General features: G+C 56.6%; 2 protein-coding genes and 1 long non-coding RNA gene across 3 annotated transcripts in view; 1 reads left to right on the top strand and 2 right to left on the bottom strand.

Moving 5' to 3' along the window:
* Window positions 1–8: 8 nt before the first annotated feature.
* LOC121135499 lies at window positions 9–2,552 on the top strand. The gene is made up of 2 exons (XR_005872604.1): window positions 9–229; window positions 1,114–2,552. It is a non-coding gene; the product is annotated as an uncharacterized LOC121135499 (long non-coding RNA).
* On the bottom strand, window positions 1,710–11,477 carry Tomm40 (translocase of outer mitochondrial membrane 40). Its single transcript, XM_021223163.2, has 10 exons — window positions 11,364–11,477; window positions 10,971–11,249; window positions 10,313–10,380; window positions 9,667–9,759; window positions 7,809–7,910; window positions 7,631–7,736; window positions 3,122–3,244; window positions 2,943–3,019; window positions 2,748–2,850; window positions 1,710–2,223 (listed from the first exon to the last, which is right to left on the bottom strand). Exons 2-10 carry the CDS (start codon window positions 11,242–11,244, stop codon window positions 2,084–2,086), a joined length of 1,086 nt encoding a protein of 361 aa, XP_021078822.1. The 5' UTR covers window positions 11,245–11,249; window positions 11,364–11,477; the 3' UTR covers window positions 1,710–2,083.
* A 1,415-nt stretch (window positions 11,478–12,892) lies between these two features.
* The window catches only part of Nectin2 (nectin cell adhesion molecule 2), a 31,849-nt gene continuing 25,643 nt past the window's right edge, over window positions 12,893–19,098 (bottom strand). The window contains exons 6-9 of the mRNA XM_005086321.4: window positions 17,329–17,482; window positions 16,245–16,308; window positions 16,011–16,097; window positions 12,893–13,963 (exon numbers count right to left, since the gene is read on the bottom strand). Coding sequence (XP_005086378.1) covers window positions 13,691–13,963; window positions 16,011–16,097; window positions 16,245–16,308; window positions 17,329–17,482 — 578 coding nt within the window. The 3' untranslated portion in view covers window positions 12,893–13,690. The remainder of the gene's footprint in view (window positions 13,964–16,010; window positions 16,098–16,244; window positions 16,309–17,328; window positions 17,483–19,098) is intronic.

The following is a 19,098-nucleotide window of genomic DNA, read 5'->3' as shown; positions in this document are numbered from 1 at the left end:
CTCTCTCCCCCTTCACAGCAGGGCAGAGGAAAGAGGTGGAGTTTGGAGGCCTTGTGACCCCCATCCCCCAACAAGGGAGCTGACACCATCCAATAATCCAGGCATCTTTCTCCATAGAGGGGTGCTGGATCCCACAGTTCTCCCCCCTTTTCTCTGTGGGGAAGAGGGTTGAAGCATAAACGGAAATGGGGGACCGTGGCTGTGTCTGTTAAGAGGCTCGGCTTCTGGGGTGAGTTTTAACCTTGTGCCCCCCCCCCCCGTTCATTCCTTGGATACAAACGGTGAACTCTCCCCATCCCTGGACTTGGGAAACTCAGTTCTTTTTAGGAGCTGTTTGCTTGGAGGTTTGAAGCGAGAAACACCGCAAGGCAGGCCCTGGGAGCCCAAATGCCCAGTTGCCAGACGAGGCTTTGGGAGAGGGAACTCCCCTCCCAGAGCACATTTGTGTTTTTGTTTTGTTTGCTTGTTTTGTTTTTTTGGGACAGGATCTCTAGGCTGGCCTCAGTCGGTCTTCTGCCTCCACACAGCAAGCTGGGATTTGCAGGTGTGTCACTGCGTGTGCACCTGGCTTTCCCAAGCAGTTTCTTTGCCCATAAAATCGCAAGAGCAGTTATCTTTTTGTTTTTTTTTTGGTGATGCGTGCCTGTAGTCCCAGCCACTTGGGAAGCTGAGGCCGGTAGTCAGGGTGAGTTTAAGCAACAGAACAAAGCCCCGTGCTCACAACAGTGGGGAAACAGCTGCACCTGGGCTGCCTCAGGTAGGGCCAAGGGCTCCCACTCTTGCTAGAGGCCCTGCCAGGAACACTGCGGTCTCCTGTTCACAGCTGTAGCCCAGATAGGGTGGCCGTAGGAGGGGAAGCTGGACTGAGCAGGAACATGATTCTACAGGATGGCAAGAGGCACCTTATTCCAAGAAGGGTGCAGGGTGCCTGGCCAGGCCCAGGCCTGTTGGCTTTGGCTTCAGAGAGCACTGGCAAGTGGGTGTGGTGAGATTTCTGTGGGTTATTAAGGGTCATCGGCCAGCTAACAGCCCCAGACCGCACACTTCATGCTGTCTACAGGGACATCAACCAGTTTATCTGAGTCTTTGTATTGCAAAATTCAACATTTCCAGCAGCGCACCACTGAGAACGCCCGTGGGCCCAGGCAGGATCCAGTTTGAGGCAGTTACTACGCGCCCCCCTCCCCAGCAGGGGCTGGAATGTAGCCCCGTAGAAAAGCACCTGCCTGACACGTGAGGCCCCTTTATGTCTTCAACAGCAGAAAATAAACTGAACGTTCCCTTTGTTTCGGTCTGGGAAGGTCCAAGGGCCCCTTCCTTCCCGAGAGCTACTTTCTGTATTGTGCTGAGTTTCTTCCAGGAACTTGGTTTCTTCCTGAAGTTCCCGAGACCTCTGACCTTCCCACCCGGAGAAAGTCACAAGCAAGCCACCACCTCAGCCCTTTGTGGATCAGGGAGGCTGTGGAGCCCCGCTTCCCTGCCCCCATCCTGTTTGCAGAGACAAAGTCCGCTGCCACCTCTCAGGGCCCGGCGGCCCCGGGGCGAGTGACCTGGAGCCACCCTCCCAGTGAGGCCAGCCTGTGATGTCCCCGCCAGTCCAGGGTATGACGCTGGCCAGGCCTTCCATGCCCCGCCACGGTGCAACCACGACCCTGGGCGCCCCCTGCTGGTGGCCGTGCTCAGCAAGAGGAGAAAATCAAAGCCTCAGATACGTTTTTTCCTTGTGTATTTTTTGAAGTTTTTTCTGTAAAATGTCCCGTTCTTCCATAACTTATAAACATGATTTCTATGGAGGGGTGGAGGGGAAAGTGACGGGCGGCCGGGCGCGACTCTGCCGCCCTCGGGAGGACAAGGACGTCACGTCTTTTGTCCCTGAGCCTGTCCAGCCACCTCTACCAGGGCGCCCTTCAAATTCCAGAACTCCCTCCGGGACCCCAGGGCCCGGGCGGGCACTGTCCCCTGGCGCTGGGGATCTTCGGGCGTGAGGTGGGTCCCCTCCTTCCCGCTGCCCTGACCCCAGGAGGGAGGGAGAGGAGGGGAGGGCGGCCGGCCCAGTGTGGTCTGCAGAGGAGGGCTTGAGGGCTCAGCCGATGGTGAGTCCAAAGCCGCACAGGAACTTATTCTTGCGGTGGTTCAGGAAGGCGCAGAGGGACAGTGTCAGGGGCAGGGGAGGCAGCTTCTTCTCGAGTGTGGCGCCCACGATCCAGTTACTGTTCACAGAGCCTGTGGGCCAAGAGCGGGGTTGGTGCACCTGGTCACCTCTATGGGTAGCCACGCCCTGTCACATGGCAGGCAGCTACTGCACAGGCGCACGCCTCCCCAGCCCTGATTTCTGGGAATGGTCGAGCTCCTGAATACACAGGTGCATGACAACCTTAGGGGCCGGTGCCAGCTCAGCCAGAGTGAACGGAGTCGGTTGGTCTCCAACTGCATAGTCCTGGGCATAAGGGGCGGGCCAGTAAATGAGTTCCCGCCTTCCAGCTCCTGCTTTGACCCCTCAGTGGCAGGAGGGGGCCTGGGACTCCTAAGCCACAATAAACTCTTCCCTCCCAGTTGCTCATGTCCTGTTTCGTCACCGCAACAGAACTGCCAGAAGTAAGGCAAGAGTGAACGGGAGGGCGGGCCAGGGGCAACTGGCTCCTAACACCCCAGGACACTGTCGTACTCCTCACCCCCAGGGCCTCCACCCCCCCAGGCACGTGAGGCAGCCGTGGTCTTTTCCAGGAGGGAACCACGGCCGTCCTTACCTTTGAAGAGGAAGTTAGCCTTGGGCAGGTCCAGCTGGTACCCGAAGGAGGCACTGGTGTCCTGCATCCTGGTGCTGGCCTCGAACTCCACGCCCACCTGCAGCTGTTGGCGGGCAGGGCGCACGCGTGAGCTGCCCAGTGGAGCTCCTAGGCACACACTAGCAGCCCGGGAAAGCCAGGCCCTTCCCCACTCACCTGGTCGCTGGCTTTGTGGTAGTACGTGGCGTGCATGCCCGCCTGGCCCAGCGTTACTGTTGCCAACCAGTTGTTCACTAGGAGAAGGGGTGAGGCTGGGTGTCAAGGGCGTCCGGAAACCCACAGCCTTCCTTCAGACCCCAGCCCCCTCCCTCGGACACGAGTGCGCCCAGGCTTACGTGTGTACTTCCCAGCTAGAGACATGACCGTGCCCTCTTCTCCAGGCCGCCGGTGGTAGACGAGCTCTCCCCCCAGGGCCAGACATGGCGTGATGCTCTGCAGATAGTGGGCCACAAGGATCCCTGCAGGAGAGGGTGGTCAGCCTCTGGGGATTCCCCCCCCCAACAAGTTTCCACCACTGAGGGACTCCCTTTGCCCTGCCTATGACTCTGTACATCAGCAAGAAGCAGGTTCCCTAAGCCAGCAGAGCGGTTCACTCCCAACGGGACTGCGTGTTTACCCCTTTAGTCCCAGTACTTGGGGGACAGGGAACTCCAGGCCAGCCAGGCACACAGTGAACTGTCTCCAAAAGAGACAGGGCTATGTGAGGACCAGCCTGTGCAGTGACTAAGCCCTCGTACCGAGACGTTCGAGGTGGGGCCCAGAGTCCAAGCTGGGGCCTGGATGCATTCTGAGAAGTGGGACCATGGCTAGGACAGAGGCAGGTACCATGGGCTCAGGAGTCAATGTGAGTGTCCCCTCAATGAGCAGGGGATCATCAGCTTTGGGACAGGGTCAACTCTAACCTGGAACACCTCTCCTCACCATTATTAAGCAATTGAGAGGAAATAGAGCCAGGATACTATGAGCGGCCACCTACAGACAACTTCAAGGCAGAAGCCCCTTCCCCACAGCTGTAGGAACTATTGGGAATGAGAACCAGCCAGGTGGTGGTGGCGCACGCCTTTAATCCCAGCACTCGAGAGGCAGAGGCAGGAGGATCTCTGTGAGTTCAAGGCCAGCCTGGTCTACAGAGCGAGTTCCAGGACAGCCTCCAAAACAATAAGGAGAAACCCTGTATCAGAAAAACATCCCCCCCAACACCTAACCCACCCCAAGTTGTGGTCTTTTAACAATCCCACAGCCTCTCCAACAGACCCCGCAGCACATATAGGGGCTGGGAGCTGTCACCAAATCATAAACCTGGCTCTGCTCTCTCCTGAGAACCTGCCATAGCTCCCTGGTACTCTGGGCAGAGCAGAGACCCTCACAAGCCCCAGCTCCAAACCAGCTTCGTACTCTCATGACACAGCCAGCCACGGAAGCTTTCCCTCAACCCCGCTGGGTAACCATCTACGGGGCGTGCCCCAGATCTGAGCCCCTTTCATGGCCCAGGACACCTGCTCAATCTGTCCTGCCCAGCCCTCTAACGGGCTGATTCCAACTCTGCATTACCCACCGTCCTGCTTCTTAGGGCTGGTGGCTGCTTTTATCTTTCCTCCTGTCAGGGTTCCAGCAGGTAGCCCAGGCTTGCCTGAACACATGGCCTGCTCAGTCTAACATAGCCAGATTACAGGTGTCGCCACAGTCCAGCTTTGGCCTGACTCCAACTTAGAAAGAGGCTTTCAGATTTACGTTACGTACACATGTGTCTCTGGGACACGCACACCTGGTGCGTAGGTCACAGGACACTTTGTGGAGCTGGTTTCCACCACAGCGAGTGCCTTCCCTGCTGAACCACCCTGTTCTTTCCCATTGCTGACTCTTGTGTAACCCTGGATAGCCTAGAACCTTCCAGGATCCTCCTGCCCGCCCCAGCCCCCCAAATGCTAGGTTTACAGGTGTGACCCACAAAGCTCAGACAGGCAGAGACAAAGGCCTTTCTATGGACTTGGGAAGCGCTGGGATTTGGGGGTCCTCGCTACCCGCTTTGGCTAGTGCGGTTGCTGGGGATGGAATGGAGGAACGCAGGGCTCTACATGCTGGGCAAACTTTCAGGTCTGCAGGCAGGTGCTCTGCCGTTGAGCCTCGCCTCAGGCCTCCTCCGTTTCTGCAGTGCTACAGATAAACACAGAGCCCATTGTATCAAGTCTGTGCAGTGACCCGAGCCCCACTTAAGTCCTGATACTTGGCCTCTATTCTGGGTTGCCACGAGGCCCTACCATGCGTGCATGTACTAGTCCCTGCTGTAGAAGTCCCATGAGGACAGGACTACAGCAGTAGTTCCCAATGAGGTCTTTCTGCAACGTAAGAAGGTATTTATGATAGGCATAACTTGGAGCACCTGTCACCCATTCAAGAACAGTCTGGTCAGCGTCACATCCTGAGGACAAAAATCCAGAAGCTTTGAAAGAGCTTCCAGTGGGGACACAGCCCAGAGGTAGAACCCCTGCCTAGAACGCCCCAGCAAGGGCTTGGAGCTGCCGTACGGGTTAGAGAACCTGCCTCGCATCCGGAGGCCTTGGCTTCCATCTTTAGCAGCAGATACATAAACAAGTAACTCGAAGCCTGGCACATCAGAAGTAATCAACAAAAGTCACCCTCTTCAAGCAAATGGATGAGCCTAAGTAGTCCTAAGTGACTAGAACCACCCAACAGGGTTAGTAAGAACCAAGGTAAAAGTAGGCCTCAGGAAGGCAGGCAGTGTCCCTGTGGAGGAAGGCTGGATTTAGTAAGGTCACACCAGGTCCCAATCTGATCAAAGCTGACAGCTGTTTTTTTGGAGCCAGGGTTTCTCTGAGTAGCCCTGGCTGTCCTGGAGATCAGGGAGATCTGCCCCCCCTCCCCCAGTGCTGGGATTAAAGCGTGTGGCACTAGGACTGTTCCACTGACAGCATGTCATTCTGAGATGCTCAGGTGGGATGCCCGGAGGGCAGGCAGCTGTGTTCCAGCCTGACCTTCCCATTCCTCAAGTGCCAGGAAACGACCTTTTCCCTTACAAGGTCACCCTCCTCTTTTAGCTTCTTGGAGAAGCTGTCTAGGGCACTCCAGTAAAAATGAGCCCATGTCAGAAGCCATCATAGCCGGGCCTGTCAGATGGTCCAGAAGGCCAGAGCCTCCTGGTTACCACCCTGGTTCTGCAGCGGGAGGACGATCAGCTCCTCACATAGTGACGTCCACCTGCGCCCATGGCATGTGCTCACAAGAAGAGAGAGCAGTCCTTTGACTCACCCAACAGTAACAAGTGCATCGCAGGAGTGGGGGTAAAGGACTCAATTGCCAGGAGGAGTGGCCACTCAGGAGACAGGCAGCCAGAGCTCTGCTGAATTCCAGGCCAGCCCCCAAGAACAAAAACAGGTTTTTATGGTGCTGGGACCAGAACCAGAGACCTTGCAAGCCCTCTTATCACCAAGCTATGCCGTGAACACCTCACTGCTGGGTCTAGGCAGGGGTTAAGCTTCCCTCCTCTATGTGCCGGGACGGACTCAGTTCTGTTCACTATCTCTGAGAGTATTTCCACCTCCTTGTGCCCAGGGCGTGCCTGACCTGACAGCGCCAGTGGCACACCAAGCCGCGCCCGTGTCACTAGGGTCCACACGACTGAGCAGACAGCAGCAGTCCAGGGCTGGAAGACACCCCCACCACCACGGTCACTGCCTGGTGACAGACTGCTTTGCTCCATGAAGACAGAACGAGGATGTGTATCAGTGCGCTACATGCCTCCCCAGATCAATCATTTCTGTTTTCACTATGTACACAGGGGTGGGCCTTTGAGCGAGAACACGCCCACAGTCTGAGGCACCTCAACACTTGCACCCCACCTGGTGGTGCAGTATGGAGAGGCCCAAGAGGCTTGCCCTGGCTTGAGGAAATGTCACCGAGGCAGGCCACTTCCAGTGGTCTCTCTGCTTCCGGCTTCTGTCCTGTCTCACTGGTATGACAAACCCTCTGGATCTGTGAGCCCCAATACATCCAACCTCCCCCGGAAGGTGCTTCAGTCCCGGCGTGTCTATCACAGCAACAGAAAGCGAACACACCAGGCTGGCCTTCATCCACACCAATCGTCCCCAGTGTCTGAGTATAGGTTTGGATCACCACACCCCATGTTTTTTGGTTTTTGGAGACAGGGTTTCTCTGTATTGCTTTGGAGGCTGTCCTGGAACTCACTCTGTAGACCAGGCTGGCCTCGAACTCACAGAGATCCACCTGCCTCTGCATCCAAATGCCAGGATTAAAGGTGTGCCACCACCGTCGGCCTCACACTCACTTTTTTTTGTTTCAAAGACAGTCTCACTATGAGCCCAGGCTAGGCCATGACTCAGTGCTTAAAAGCATTAGGAGCTCTTCCAGAGGACCCAGATCTATGCCCAGCACCCATGAGGTCATTTGCAGTGGTCTGTAATTCCAGCTCAAGGGACTGGACACTCTCTTCTGGCCTCTTAGGGCGACAGGCACGTTTCAAGTGCATAGACACACATGCAGCAAAGTAAAAACAACAAAAACAAAAAACATACTCTCTCCCCAAAGGGTTCCAGCCTGATCTTTGCTCCTCTCCGGTCCTAGGATTGTAGGTGTGACCACACCTGGCCTTTTGTTTTGCTTTTTATTCTTTCTTTTTTTGAGGCAGGGAATCATAGCTCAGGCTGCCAAAAACTCATGACTGCCCTGCCTTAGCCTTCCACGTGCTGGGATCACAAGCTTGTCTGAGGGTCTCAAGTAGTTTCTACCCTCAGAAAGGAGCATGGGAGACCCCAAGAGAGAAACACACGTGACTGGGGACCACCCGCGAGCCCCCCTCCACCTCTTACCTGACCCCACCAAGACATCTGGGTTGCCCAGGGTGACAGCGGCTGTGAAGTCAGAGCCCCGGTACTCCCCGTCCACCTGCCAGTTCACGAACTTGGACTGCTGGGTCTGTGGGAAGGCGCAGTGTCAGGGCCGTGGATGAGGCAGCCCGAGGGTGACGGCCACCCCCACACCACTCACCTGGATGGCCATCTTGGACCTGAGGCCTGGGCTCAGCTGATGGATGATCTGTGCGTTGAGGCTGCCGCTGTTGTCCATGTCGCCCACCAGCACGGGGAAGGCCTGAGGGGCAGAGGGCAGCTTGGAGGCCTCAGCCAGAAGCCTGGGCTCTGAGAATCACACGGCACCCTCCTTCAGGAAGCCTTCTCCGTGCTTAGCCTGTGCCCACTGGGTCACTTCAGAAACAGCGCTGCCTCTGAACTCCTGAATTGTGAACTCAACACCCTGTCCCCCACCACCACTCCCTGCAAGGTGCCCACATCAGCTACTTTTTGTTAAGTCTTTCCAGACAGGGTTCTCCCCTGTAGCCTCGGCTGTCTTGGCACTGTCCGTAGACAGGGTGCCTGTGACCTCCCACGTGCTGGGTTACAGGCCTGGGCTACCAACCCGCTCCTTGTATGTTTGCTTACTTATTTACGGAAGTAGGCCTTGCTATGTGCTCTGGGCTACCCTAGACCTCCTCATCCTTCCGCCACAGCACCCCTGGGTGCTAGGGTGACGAGCATGTGCCGGGACTTTCTGTAGGCAATCTCTACTTCCGGACTAACCCTTGACCTTCACGAGGGTCTTCTCTCCAAACTACGTCACAGTTCAGCTTCGACTCAGGTAACCACCCCCTCCACTCTTCAAGACACACCTCAAGGGACCAACGAGATAGCTCAGTAGGAAGTCAAGGCACCTGTCACCAAGCCTGAGAACATGCGCTCAATCCCCAGAACACACAAGGCGTCCTCCACAGGTCCTGACACAAATGTTAAGTCAGAGTGCAGCTCACACCCTTTCTGCCTCCCAACACCAGGACCCTCCTACAGACAGGTTGTGCAAGCAGGGTCCCTGCTACTCCACAGCAGCTGCAGGAGGCAAGGGTTACTTGTCAATGGTAGCAGCACACATCTTTAATCCCAGCACGTGGGAGACAGAGGCAGGCGGGCAAGAGGTCTCTGGTTTACATAGAGTTCCAGTGCAGCCAGGGCTTGGATAGGTAAGGACTAGAAGAGCTCTCCTACACTCAAACTTGAGAACCCAAGTTCAAATCCCCAGTGTTTGCGTATGCCCTTGGCTCCAATACTGCAGAGATGGTGGCTTCTAGGAGCTGGCCGGCCAAGCAATCTAGCCTAAATGGTGAGCTTCTAGATCAGATGTCCTGTTTTGGCCTTTGCAAATGCAAAAGTGGGGACAGGCACCTGCACAGACGCATACTTTAAGCAGAAGGCGCACACGATGTAGTTTAGTTAGAAAGAGTGCTTGTCTAGCATGCCCTGGGTTCAATCCCCAGCCCCACTAAAACTGCACGTGATGACTTATGCCCGAAACTCCAGCACTTGAGGTGAAGACAGGACTGACAGATTAAGATCATTCCCAGCCACAGCTCAAGCCCAGCCCGGGCCTGAGATTCTGTCTCCAGAAACAAAAAAGCAGAAGGAGACATAAGCAGACTCAGTACCAGTTTCCCACAGCTTCTGAAACCTCCACATACGATTACCCACCCCTGGCTAGGGTGCAGGAGCAACACACCTGAAGCGCCCATCTGACCAGGGGTTCCTCCCCTGTCAAAGCTTTCTGTGGCTCTCCACCGCCCCCTAGAGGACGTCCAAGCACAGAGCTTGACATTCAGGGTCCTAACCCTGACTGGTACTCTGTCTGTCCCTGCACCCTCCATGACCCAACCCAGGACCAGACAAAGACCAGTATGTTAGGGGACACTGCACGGGGATCACCTGTGTACCAACACCTCTTCCCCTCCAAGGTCCCTGAGCCTGCCACTCGCCCGCCTCCCTTAGTGGAAGAATTCTATGAAGAAAGACCAAAGGAATCTTACCTCTGTGGGACTCAGCTGCTTCGTCCCCACGTAGGTGACCCCAAAGTGGTAATTGGACTCCCCAATCGTGCCGAGGGCTACTGTGTGGGTCACCTGGGAGAAGAGAATGAGTTGTGGGGTCTTGAGGAGGCAAAGACCGGGCTTCAGGGCTGGGCAGGAGTAAAAAGCAGGGGTGTGGGGCAGGGCAGTGAACACTGGGTGGTAAGCATCAAAGCTCAGGATTCCCACCCAGGAGACAAACCAAACCAACACCAGGCCTCACCCGAGAGACTAGCGGTGGAGCTAGGGTGGGCTACACACCCACCACCACACCCCTGCTCGAGGCAGCAGAGTAAGAATTCTGGGCATCTAAACCCAAACTTCCCACTCCTCTTCAACAGTCATCCTGGAATGTGCGAGTCTTATTGTCCTGTTCACGTTTTGACACAGGGTCTTGCTATGCATCCCAGGCTGGCCTGGGACACACACAGGGTCTTCCTGCTTCATCCCCGACAATGCTGGGATCCCAAGGTTGTGACCCTGGAGTGTTACCTAAACCTTGTTACCTACCAAAAAGCCCATGCCTGTAAGACAGCGAGGGGATCTGTATGCACGGAAGCCGGTGCATGTTATGACCTCGGGAGGGTCAAGGCTCAGAAAGACTCACCTGGAACCGGTTACTCAACCCTTTGTTGACTGTAAGTTTGACACCCTCCATCTGAACTGGAAACAGCTCTGCAGGAGAGAGACACTGTCAAACCTCAAATTCTCCTCCCCCCAACCCCTGCCACCCCCAGCTCCCTCCGGAGACCCACATCCCACCACCCGAGGAAACGCTGCCCGGTGAGGGGCGCCGGGCACTTCGGCTGTCTGTAAAACCCAGTGCCATCACCTAGATTTGGGAAACTCGCCTGCTTGTGTCAAATCTGTCCTCTCTACAATGGGGAAGGCATTTAACGAGCTGACACATATTTAAACATCAGAGACTAAAAAAGAAACAAAACCGTACCTCTCTCATGATCAAAATGATCCTAGGCCAGGATCCAGATCCCGGATCCTTGGGTGGCACCCCTCGGAGAATCACCGGGGGACACCCTGCTGACACCGTGACCTTGGGCCACAACTCTGTGCGGATCCCACTAGGTAACGGGCCCGGCTGGGTGGGCCCGGGGCCTCCCGCCCGGGGGCTGCGCTCCCCCGCGTCTGAGCCCGGGTCCCGGCGCCCCGTCCCATGCTCAACTCCTCAACGTCCCGTCCACGCCGCGCGCCAGCCCTCCCGGGGGGCGTGCGGTGCCTCCCCTGCCCCCGGGCCCGGCGCCGCTCACCTTTGCACTTCCGGTGGCACTCCTCGAACGTGCCCGGGTTGGGCAGGCAGCCGCAGCCCCCGTCGTCCGAGGCCCCCGCGGCGCCGCTCGCCCCAGCCCCGGGCGTCCGCTCCGAGCCGCGGGCCGCGCTCGCCCCCGTGCCCAGGCCGCCCCCGAGCGGCGGCAGCGTGAAGCCCGGCGGGGAAGGCGGCGGCGGCGGCAGCCCCACGAGGGACGGCGTCGGAGGCGGCGGGGGCCCTGCGGGCGGAGAGCTAGCGGCCAACACGTTCCCCATGGCAGCTGCGGGGCGGAAGGTCAGAGGGCAGGGGTCAGGCGCTGCCCAGACGCGCACCCTCACACTGCCCCGGATGCGACCTCAGCCGCCCGCCCACCCGACTCCGGCCCGATGCTCACTGGCGGCGGCGGCGGCGGCGGCGGCCCCTGTTCCCGGCCTGGGATCCGCTCCTACCCCGTGCGCTACGCGCAACCGAACCCACTGCCGCCGCCGCCGCGGCTGTCTCCCCGCCCCGCCGAGTCCATTGGTTAGTTGTCCTCCGGGCCCCGCCCATCAGCCTAGAAGGAAGACTTTTCATTGGACTCCCGGAAGGAAGTACCACCCACCTCGCTGAGACAGCCATTCCTATTGGCCCTTATCCGCAATCGGTCAGCGCGGCTCCCTCGCCTTTTCCCATTGGCTCGCATATCGCGAGCCGATTGGTTCACGCCGCCGCGGGTCTGGGGCCGGCTCGCTTATTCGTCGATGCCTCCGGCCTTGCAACGCCTACTCGCTCCTCGCCCCGCCACCCTCCCGGCGGAGCGGAGCCCCGCCCCAGCAAGCGTCCTGACCATTGGTGGGCTCTGGTTCAGATCGCGTTCTGATTGGCCGCGGCGCGTCTGGTGGGCGGTGTCCGGTGACGTTTGTACTAGCTGTCTGATTGGCTAAGGCGCCCGGGCCAAAGGGCGCGGGTAGAGGTGCGTTGCGCCGCAGACGCTGCTAGGCAGCAAGGTCAGGTCTCGCGCCCCACCAGGCACCGCGGCGGAGGGGCTGGGTCGCCCACTGCGAAGCCGGAAGTGCTGCCCCTTCCCACAGTGCCCCGGGAGAGCCTCAAACCCGCCCCGGGAAAGCCGGCCCGCCCGCCCGCCCGCCCGCCCGCAGCGGCTTTCCCGCAGTGCCCGCCTCCTCCCCCCCGAGCGCAGCCGCCGCCTGCGCCCACCCCTTTGTCACCCGTGATGCCTCGGCCCCCGCGTCACCGTGGCGTCTATCTTTGGCCCATTCATTCCTTTCCCATTACCCAGCATTCACTCCCCCATTCATTGCGCTCCTTCTTTTCCTCCACTCGGTTTTAGCCCATTTTTTTTCTTTTTGCCCGTGCGTTTTCACCATCCTTCCGGCTTTTTTTTCTAATTAACCGTCTAGGCTGGGAATCTTCTACCTCCTGGCTATTACCCATTACCCCCGCAGCCCCTGTTTCTTCTTATCTCTTTGCCTCTGGCTCATTCATTTAGCTACATCACCCATCACGCCTTGGAGGGCTTCTTTGAAAATATTTTTTCCCCATGACCTTTTACTTATTTTTTAATGACCCATCCTCCCAACTCACCGTGTAACTCCAAGCTGGTCTTAATTGTGGGCGACCTTTCTGCCTCGGCCGCCCAGCCTATATTAATTGCCATTGACTTACTAAACCTGACCCCCTCTTGGCTGGTTACTCGTCTGTCTCTGTTGCTTGGAGCTGTTGATCATCAGGCAGCTGCCGCAGCCGGCTCTTTCAATACAGCGTGTCTGCTAGACACTTATTGCATCCATGTCGTTTTGTTAATTAACTATTATCAATTTGTGGCGTATCTTTTGGTCTTTGGGACCTTCAAACTGCAGCCCTTACTCATCTCCTTCCTGTCCGGTTCCATTCCCTTTACTTTTTCACAGAAAACGCAAGACTTTATCAAAGTATAAACTCGTATTTTGTAGGAAATGCTTACAAAATAATATTGTCCAAATTCCCAACGCAGATGCCCCATCGCACACACACCCCAGCCTCTCTAGAGGGATGTGTAACTCTCCTCCCACTGGGTAGGGGTTGGAAGGATTCAGTAGTCTTCAAGATAAGAGCAAATCTCTCAAACATGGGGTGGCAAGGCACACTTGGGCTCTCCCCTCCAGGTCTGGAGGCAGGAATTGGGGTGCCAGGTGATGAGAAGAGGGTAGGAACCCTGAGTTTCCTGCCTGCAGGAGTAGGTGGAGATGGGGAGGTCCTACCTTACACAGGGGAGTCCTCTCCTTTTCACCTCTGGGGAGGAGGGTGGGGAGGGATCCGGTTAGCTTCTGCTGCCTGGAGGGCTCAGGTCTGAGCAGCAGGTAGCCCCTGATCCCATTCTTGCAGACCCGTGGGGACCCTATTGCATGAGGACAAGTCCAAGGTCCCGTCCTCTGGGCTGTGTGTGAGTTGAGACACAGGTGAGTGGCAGGGTCAGAGGGTCCCAGTTTTAGGAGTCCTTGAGGGGTCAGAAGTGGTGCAGAAGGTTCCTCTGAGTCTCTGCCTTGGGACATAACACTCCCAGGTTTCCAGTCATGCAGGTTTGTCGGGGTCGGAGGTCATGGTGGAGCCACTAAAAAGTCACACACAGGTGGATTGCAGGGGTGATAGCTGACCCTGACTTGGCTGGAAGTCAGAGTGTCCTAGATCACTGGTGGAAAGCTGAGGGGTCAAGGGTGAAGGGTGAGAGGTCAGAGCCCCGGCGCCTTACACATACATGGCCCTTGACACAAAGAAGTCTTTGCCTTGGTAGGAATCAGAGGGGCTGGAGTAGGACAGGGCGTCATAAATAGGGTTGATTTTATCCAGGAAGTCTTCTTCCTCCTCATCTTCCTCCTCGTCTTCAAGACCCAGGGAAACCCTCTCCACAACAGGGGGCCCCGGAGGCACCAGAAGAGAAGGTCCCAGGCCTGTGGCCCCCAAAAGCAGGGGCCCTGACCGGTCTTCCAGGGTGGGCAGCTCGTGATACCGAGGCATGTCCTAGAAATGGAGAGCAAGCAGAAGTCCACGGTCACCTCAGCCCCGGGACGGCAGCCTGGAGTCCACGGTCACCTCAGCCCCAGGACCTTAGCCTGGAGTCCACGGTCACCTCAGCCCCGGGACGGCAGTCTGGAGTCCACGGTCACCTCAGCCCCGGGACCTTAGCCTGGAGTCCACGGTCACCTCAGTCCCGGGACGGCAGCCTGGAGTCCACGGTCACCTCAGCCCCGGGACCTTAGCCTGGAGTCCACGGTCACCTCAGCCCCGGGACCTTAGCCTGGAGTCCACGGTCACCTCAGCCCCGGGACCTTAGCCTGGAGTCCACGGTCACCTCAGCCCCGGGACGGCAGCCTGGAGTCCACGGTCACCTCAGTCCCGGGACGGCAGCCTGGAGTCCACGGTCACCTCAGCCCCGGGACCTTAGCCTGGAGTCCACGGTCACCTCAGCCCCAGGACTGTATGCCTAGAGTCCGAGGTTACCTCAGCCAAAAAGGGTGTATTTAGCTTTTTTTTTTTTTTTTTTTTTTGTTTCTCTATTGTTTTGGAGCCTGTCCTGGAACTCACTCTGTAGACCAGGATGGCCTCGAACTCACAGAGATCCACCTGCCTCTGCCTCCTGAGTGCTGGGGTTAAAGGCGTGCGCCACCAACGCCTCTTTCTTTCATCTTCTACATCTTTTTTTTTTTTTTTTGAGACAGGGTTTCTCTGAGTAACAGTCCTGGCTGTCCTGGAACTCACTCTGTAGACCAGGTTGGCCTTGAACTATCCACCTGCCTCTTCCTCCCGAGTGCTGGGATTAAAGGCTTGTGTCACCACCACCCGGCTTTTTTTTTGAAGACTGGGTGTCCTGTATAGATAAGACCAGTCTTGAACATACTATGTAGCCAGGCTGACCTTGAACTCCTGTCTTCTTCTTTTTGAGACTTGGTCTCTATGTAGCCCTGACTGTTGTGGTGGACTAGGTTGGCCTGGAGCTCACAGAGATCTATCTGCGGGCCTCTGCCTCCCGAGCATTAGAAGCACAGGTCTGGGACCACGATCACAAAATCCTGGGCACTGAACTCAGGGCATTGCGCGTGCTAGGCAAAATTGTGCCAACTGAGTTATAACCCAGCCAGACCTCAATCATTTGTTTGTTTGGAGACAAGGTCTCAAGTAGCCCCGGGTCTCCTTAAAATCTTTGTAGGCAGGGATGGCCTTGAACTCGTCATCATCCTGCCTGCATCTCCTCAGTGCTAGGATGAGTGTGCTCTCTTGCCATCAGCTTGACTTTTTTTTTTTTTAAAACACAGGGTCTCACTATGTAGAATAGTTTGGGCTCAAGCAGTGGTAATCCTGCCCCAGACTCCCAAGTACTGAGAGTACAGGTGTACACCCCACTCCAGGCTTGGCTTCAATCTTTTCTCTTGATTGTTGAAAGTATTTCCAAGCGCTCCTCTGTGTGTGTGTGTGTGTGTGTGAGTGCGTGTGCGCACGCGCGCACTGGTGAGCACAATGGTCAAAAGAGGGTACCTGATCCTCTAAACTGGACTCACAGGTATTTGCTATGTGACTCCCACCCTCAGAATCCAGCCCTGGTCCTCTCGATGACCCCAAGCTCAAAACCGCTGAGTCATCAGTCCCGCTGCTCTTCTTGGCTGCTTTGAAACAAAGTCTCACTTTTTAATTCATGCTAGCCTTGAACTCACTATGTAGCACAGGTTGGTTGAACCCACCATGATTTCAATTCCCGGTGAGCCTCCTGCCTCAGCTTCCCAACTGTCTGGATCGCAGGCAGGAGCTACCAAGCTCTGACCTCAAATATTTATTGAGTGTCTATCAGGACTTTAAACCTCAAGATGTTTTGCCCTCCTTACCTGATTGCTGACCATCCAGGGAACCCCGGGGAAATGTCTCCATCATAGAGGGGACCCCAAAGGAGGGGCCCATGGCGTTATCTCTGCTGCGGACACAGCCCCCGGGCAACTCAGATGCTCTCAGTGACTCCACTCTACCCAGCCTTGAACCTTGACCCTAAACCCACCCTGGTTCACCCGGAAACTCCCACCTGGTCGGCACAAGAGACACCAGCGTCGAAATATGGCGTCTTCACTGGGCTGTGCTCCGAGGCTCCCAGAGTGAAGAGCTGGGAGGGCTGTGGTGTGACACAAGGGTTAGTCAGGACCCCTCACGGGGGCCACTCCCAGCCAGCCCCGTCCCAGCCCAACAGCCTTTCCTCCCGCCTCAACCCCAGGGAGGAAAAGTAGGAAGGGAGGCAGGGTAGCTAGGGCTATCCTCTCACCATCTCTGGCTCCTCCAGCTTGGCCTTGGGCGTCGGTGGCTTATAGGAGGGAGGTCCTTCCAGCCTGCAGGGGTTGGGGTAGGAGTCAGATCAAGGAATGTAAGTGTGTCGGCCCCCCCTCCCCGTTTCTTTTCTCTTTTCCCTGGGTAAGTGTCAAAATGCTGGGGTTTTTTGTTTGTTTGTTTGTAAACTGCTTTTCAGCACCATCCCTGCCCCAACCCCAGCGCTCGGAGGGAGTCAAACCGAGTAACAGAACCCAGGACCCTCTGAGAAGAATTCAAAGAATTCTCTTCCAGAGGAGTGAGCTAGGTGTGTGCCCTGTAATCCCCACACCATGGAGGGGCTCTGAGTTTAAGGCCAGCCCTGTCTACGATGAGTTCCAAGCCAATCAGTGCTATAGTGGGATCCTGTACCAAAAACAAACACGGTGGGTGGAGCCTGGGAATGCCACCCAAGGGTGCCCTCTGCCCTCTCTATGTACAAAGTATGTTCAGTAACACGTACTTGATTAAGCATGTACACACACACACACACACACACACACACACACACACACACACGTATGAAGCAAAATGGGGTTGGCAAGATGGTTTAGTGGGTGAAGGAGCTTGCCACCAAGCCTGACTTTTATCTTTCAGTTTTCCTTTTTCTTGTTTTTAAGACGTTACTCTATGTAGCCCTGGCTGTCCTGGAACTCACTCTGTAGACCAGGCGGGCCTGGAACTCACAGAGATCCGCCTGCCTCTGCCTCCCGAGTGCTGGGATTAAAGGCGTGAGCCACCATCGACACGAAAAGATTTATTTATTTTGTATGTAAGTATCCCTGCACGCCAGAAGAGGGCACCAGGTCTCACTACAAAGGGTTGCCAGCTGCTGTGTGGTTGCTGGGAATTGAACTCAGGGCCCCCGCAGTGCTTTTAACCGCCGAGCCGTCACTGCAACCTGCCGTCACCCTATGTAAGACCCCAGGTATTTACGGTGGCCTCTCTGTCTCACGATGCCTTGGCGACTTTCTACCTCAGTGCCCTGCTGTGCTCCCCCTCTGACATCCCCCCTCCCAGCCACCCCCAGGGCCATCACTCACTCTTCTTCCTCATCCGCCCCCTGAAGCCTCTGCTCCTTCCGCTGCTGGCGACAGATGAGGATGCCTGTGGCCACCACCGCAGTCGCAATGATGGTGGCGATGATGCCCCCGATGATGCCGCCTGTGGCTCCCGCTCCTGCCACGCCGAGCGACTCTGTTAGGACAAAGACGTCACCAGGCTCATTACAGGAGCTCACAGCTGCTGCTTGTAACCTGTCCCTCAGAGGACAGGGTCTCGATACGTAGCCCAGGCTTCGCCTCTGCCTCCCCGCTTCTTTCCTTTGCAGTGGAACCTAAGTCTGGGGCCTCAGGCACGCTAGGCAACGTGTCTCTGTGTCTGACTACGTCACACCACGGCCGGGGGCTTTGCTTCATCCAACACCCCCCCCGTGCGCCTGATTCAGGAACATCTGTCCCGCGTAGACAGGAAGAGGCGTGGAAACGAAATAAACTCGCCAAGTCCCCACCACCATGGAGCTGAAGTTAACTGCTCAAGGTCTTACAGTAGCCCAGGTTAGCCTTGGCTATCAGCGAGCAAGCAGATGGGACGCTATCTAATGTCAAGCTGGAGCGGACACCGTGGACAGACTGGGGACAAGGAAGTGACCCAAAGACAGACCAACAAAGCCAGGCAAACAGGGCTTATCTGCCAACGGGCATTTTGAGTCCTCTGGGCGCACTGCAGAGAAACAGCCAGTGCAAAGGTCCTGGGACAGGCTCGGGGAGTTTTTAAGGAACAGGGAGAGCCAGCTGTGACAGTTTAGACACTCAGGAGGCTGAAGCAGGACTGCCGGAGAGTATGAATCCAGTCTGGGCTACGCAGTGAGTTCCGGGACAGTCAGAGTTAGTTTTTTTTTTTTTTTTTAACTGTCTCAACAAAACAAAACAAAGACCTCTGCCTTGGGGGGGCAGTAGGAAGAGGTTCAAGTCTAACATTGGCAGTGAGCGTTTGAGGACCGTTTCGTAAAAAACAAAAGACAACAGGAATAGCAAGGGGCCAGAGAGAAGAGGAGAGAAGGAAGTTGAGGGCAGCTGATGTGTCAGGAGAGGAGCCCCTCGTCCTTATGGGAACGTCATGTCTCCTGGCCTATCAGGAGAGCTCACACGGCTTCCCATCTCCCAACAGCCCGATGTGCGCTGCTTCTTCCAAGGGCGGAGTTCCTGGAGCAAAGACCCGTTTCCTCACTGCATCCATCGCCACGGGGGGACGGGGGACACACAGCTGGCGTGTTAGAGGGGATCTGTGTGCAGACAGAATCCAAGCAGACTGCTCGCCCTGCCCTCCGTGCCTGAGACCCTGGTGGGCCCCACCACGAACACCCAGAACAGGAAAGATGCAAAGCCCTAGCGGTGTCACCAGAGCCGTTAGTTAATGTGCGTCCCAAACCCGAGAAGGGAAGCTGCCTAGGGCATGCAGTCAGCTTCCGCTCTCCTGCCGCGCATCCTCTAGAAGGTTCCAGCGTGTGTGCTGGGGTGGGGGTGGCTAGCCAGAGTGCATCACACAAGGCCATCCCAAGCATTCGGTTCTTCCTGTCATTGTTGCTGGCTGGCCGCGTTCCCACAGGACAGGGCTCTGTGATGCGGGTCACTTTTGTGTCCCCAGCATGGCGAACACGGTTGGCATTCTGGGATTTATAGCTACTGGTTGAGGAAGTGCCTGTATCCAGGCCCCCTGGCTGCTCCACCCACCCAGAAGGTTATCGTTTGATCCTAATGTCCCGAGAGGCCACAGGAGGGGGCGGGGTGAGGAGACAAAGCTCACAGGCTTCT

The sequence above is a fragment of the Mesocricetus auratus genome, unplaced genomic scaffold (assembly GCF_017639785.1).
Source record: "Mesocricetus auratus isolate SY011 unplaced genomic scaffold, BCM_Maur_2.0 Super-Scaffold_100038, whole genome shotgun sequence".
Taxonomy (NCBI): domain Eukaryota; kingdom Metazoa; phylum Chordata; class Mammalia; order Rodentia; family Cricetidae; genus Mesocricetus; species Mesocricetus auratus.
Note: the sequence above shows the minus strand (reverse complement) of the source record. Positions and strands in the feature narration are given on the sequence as shown.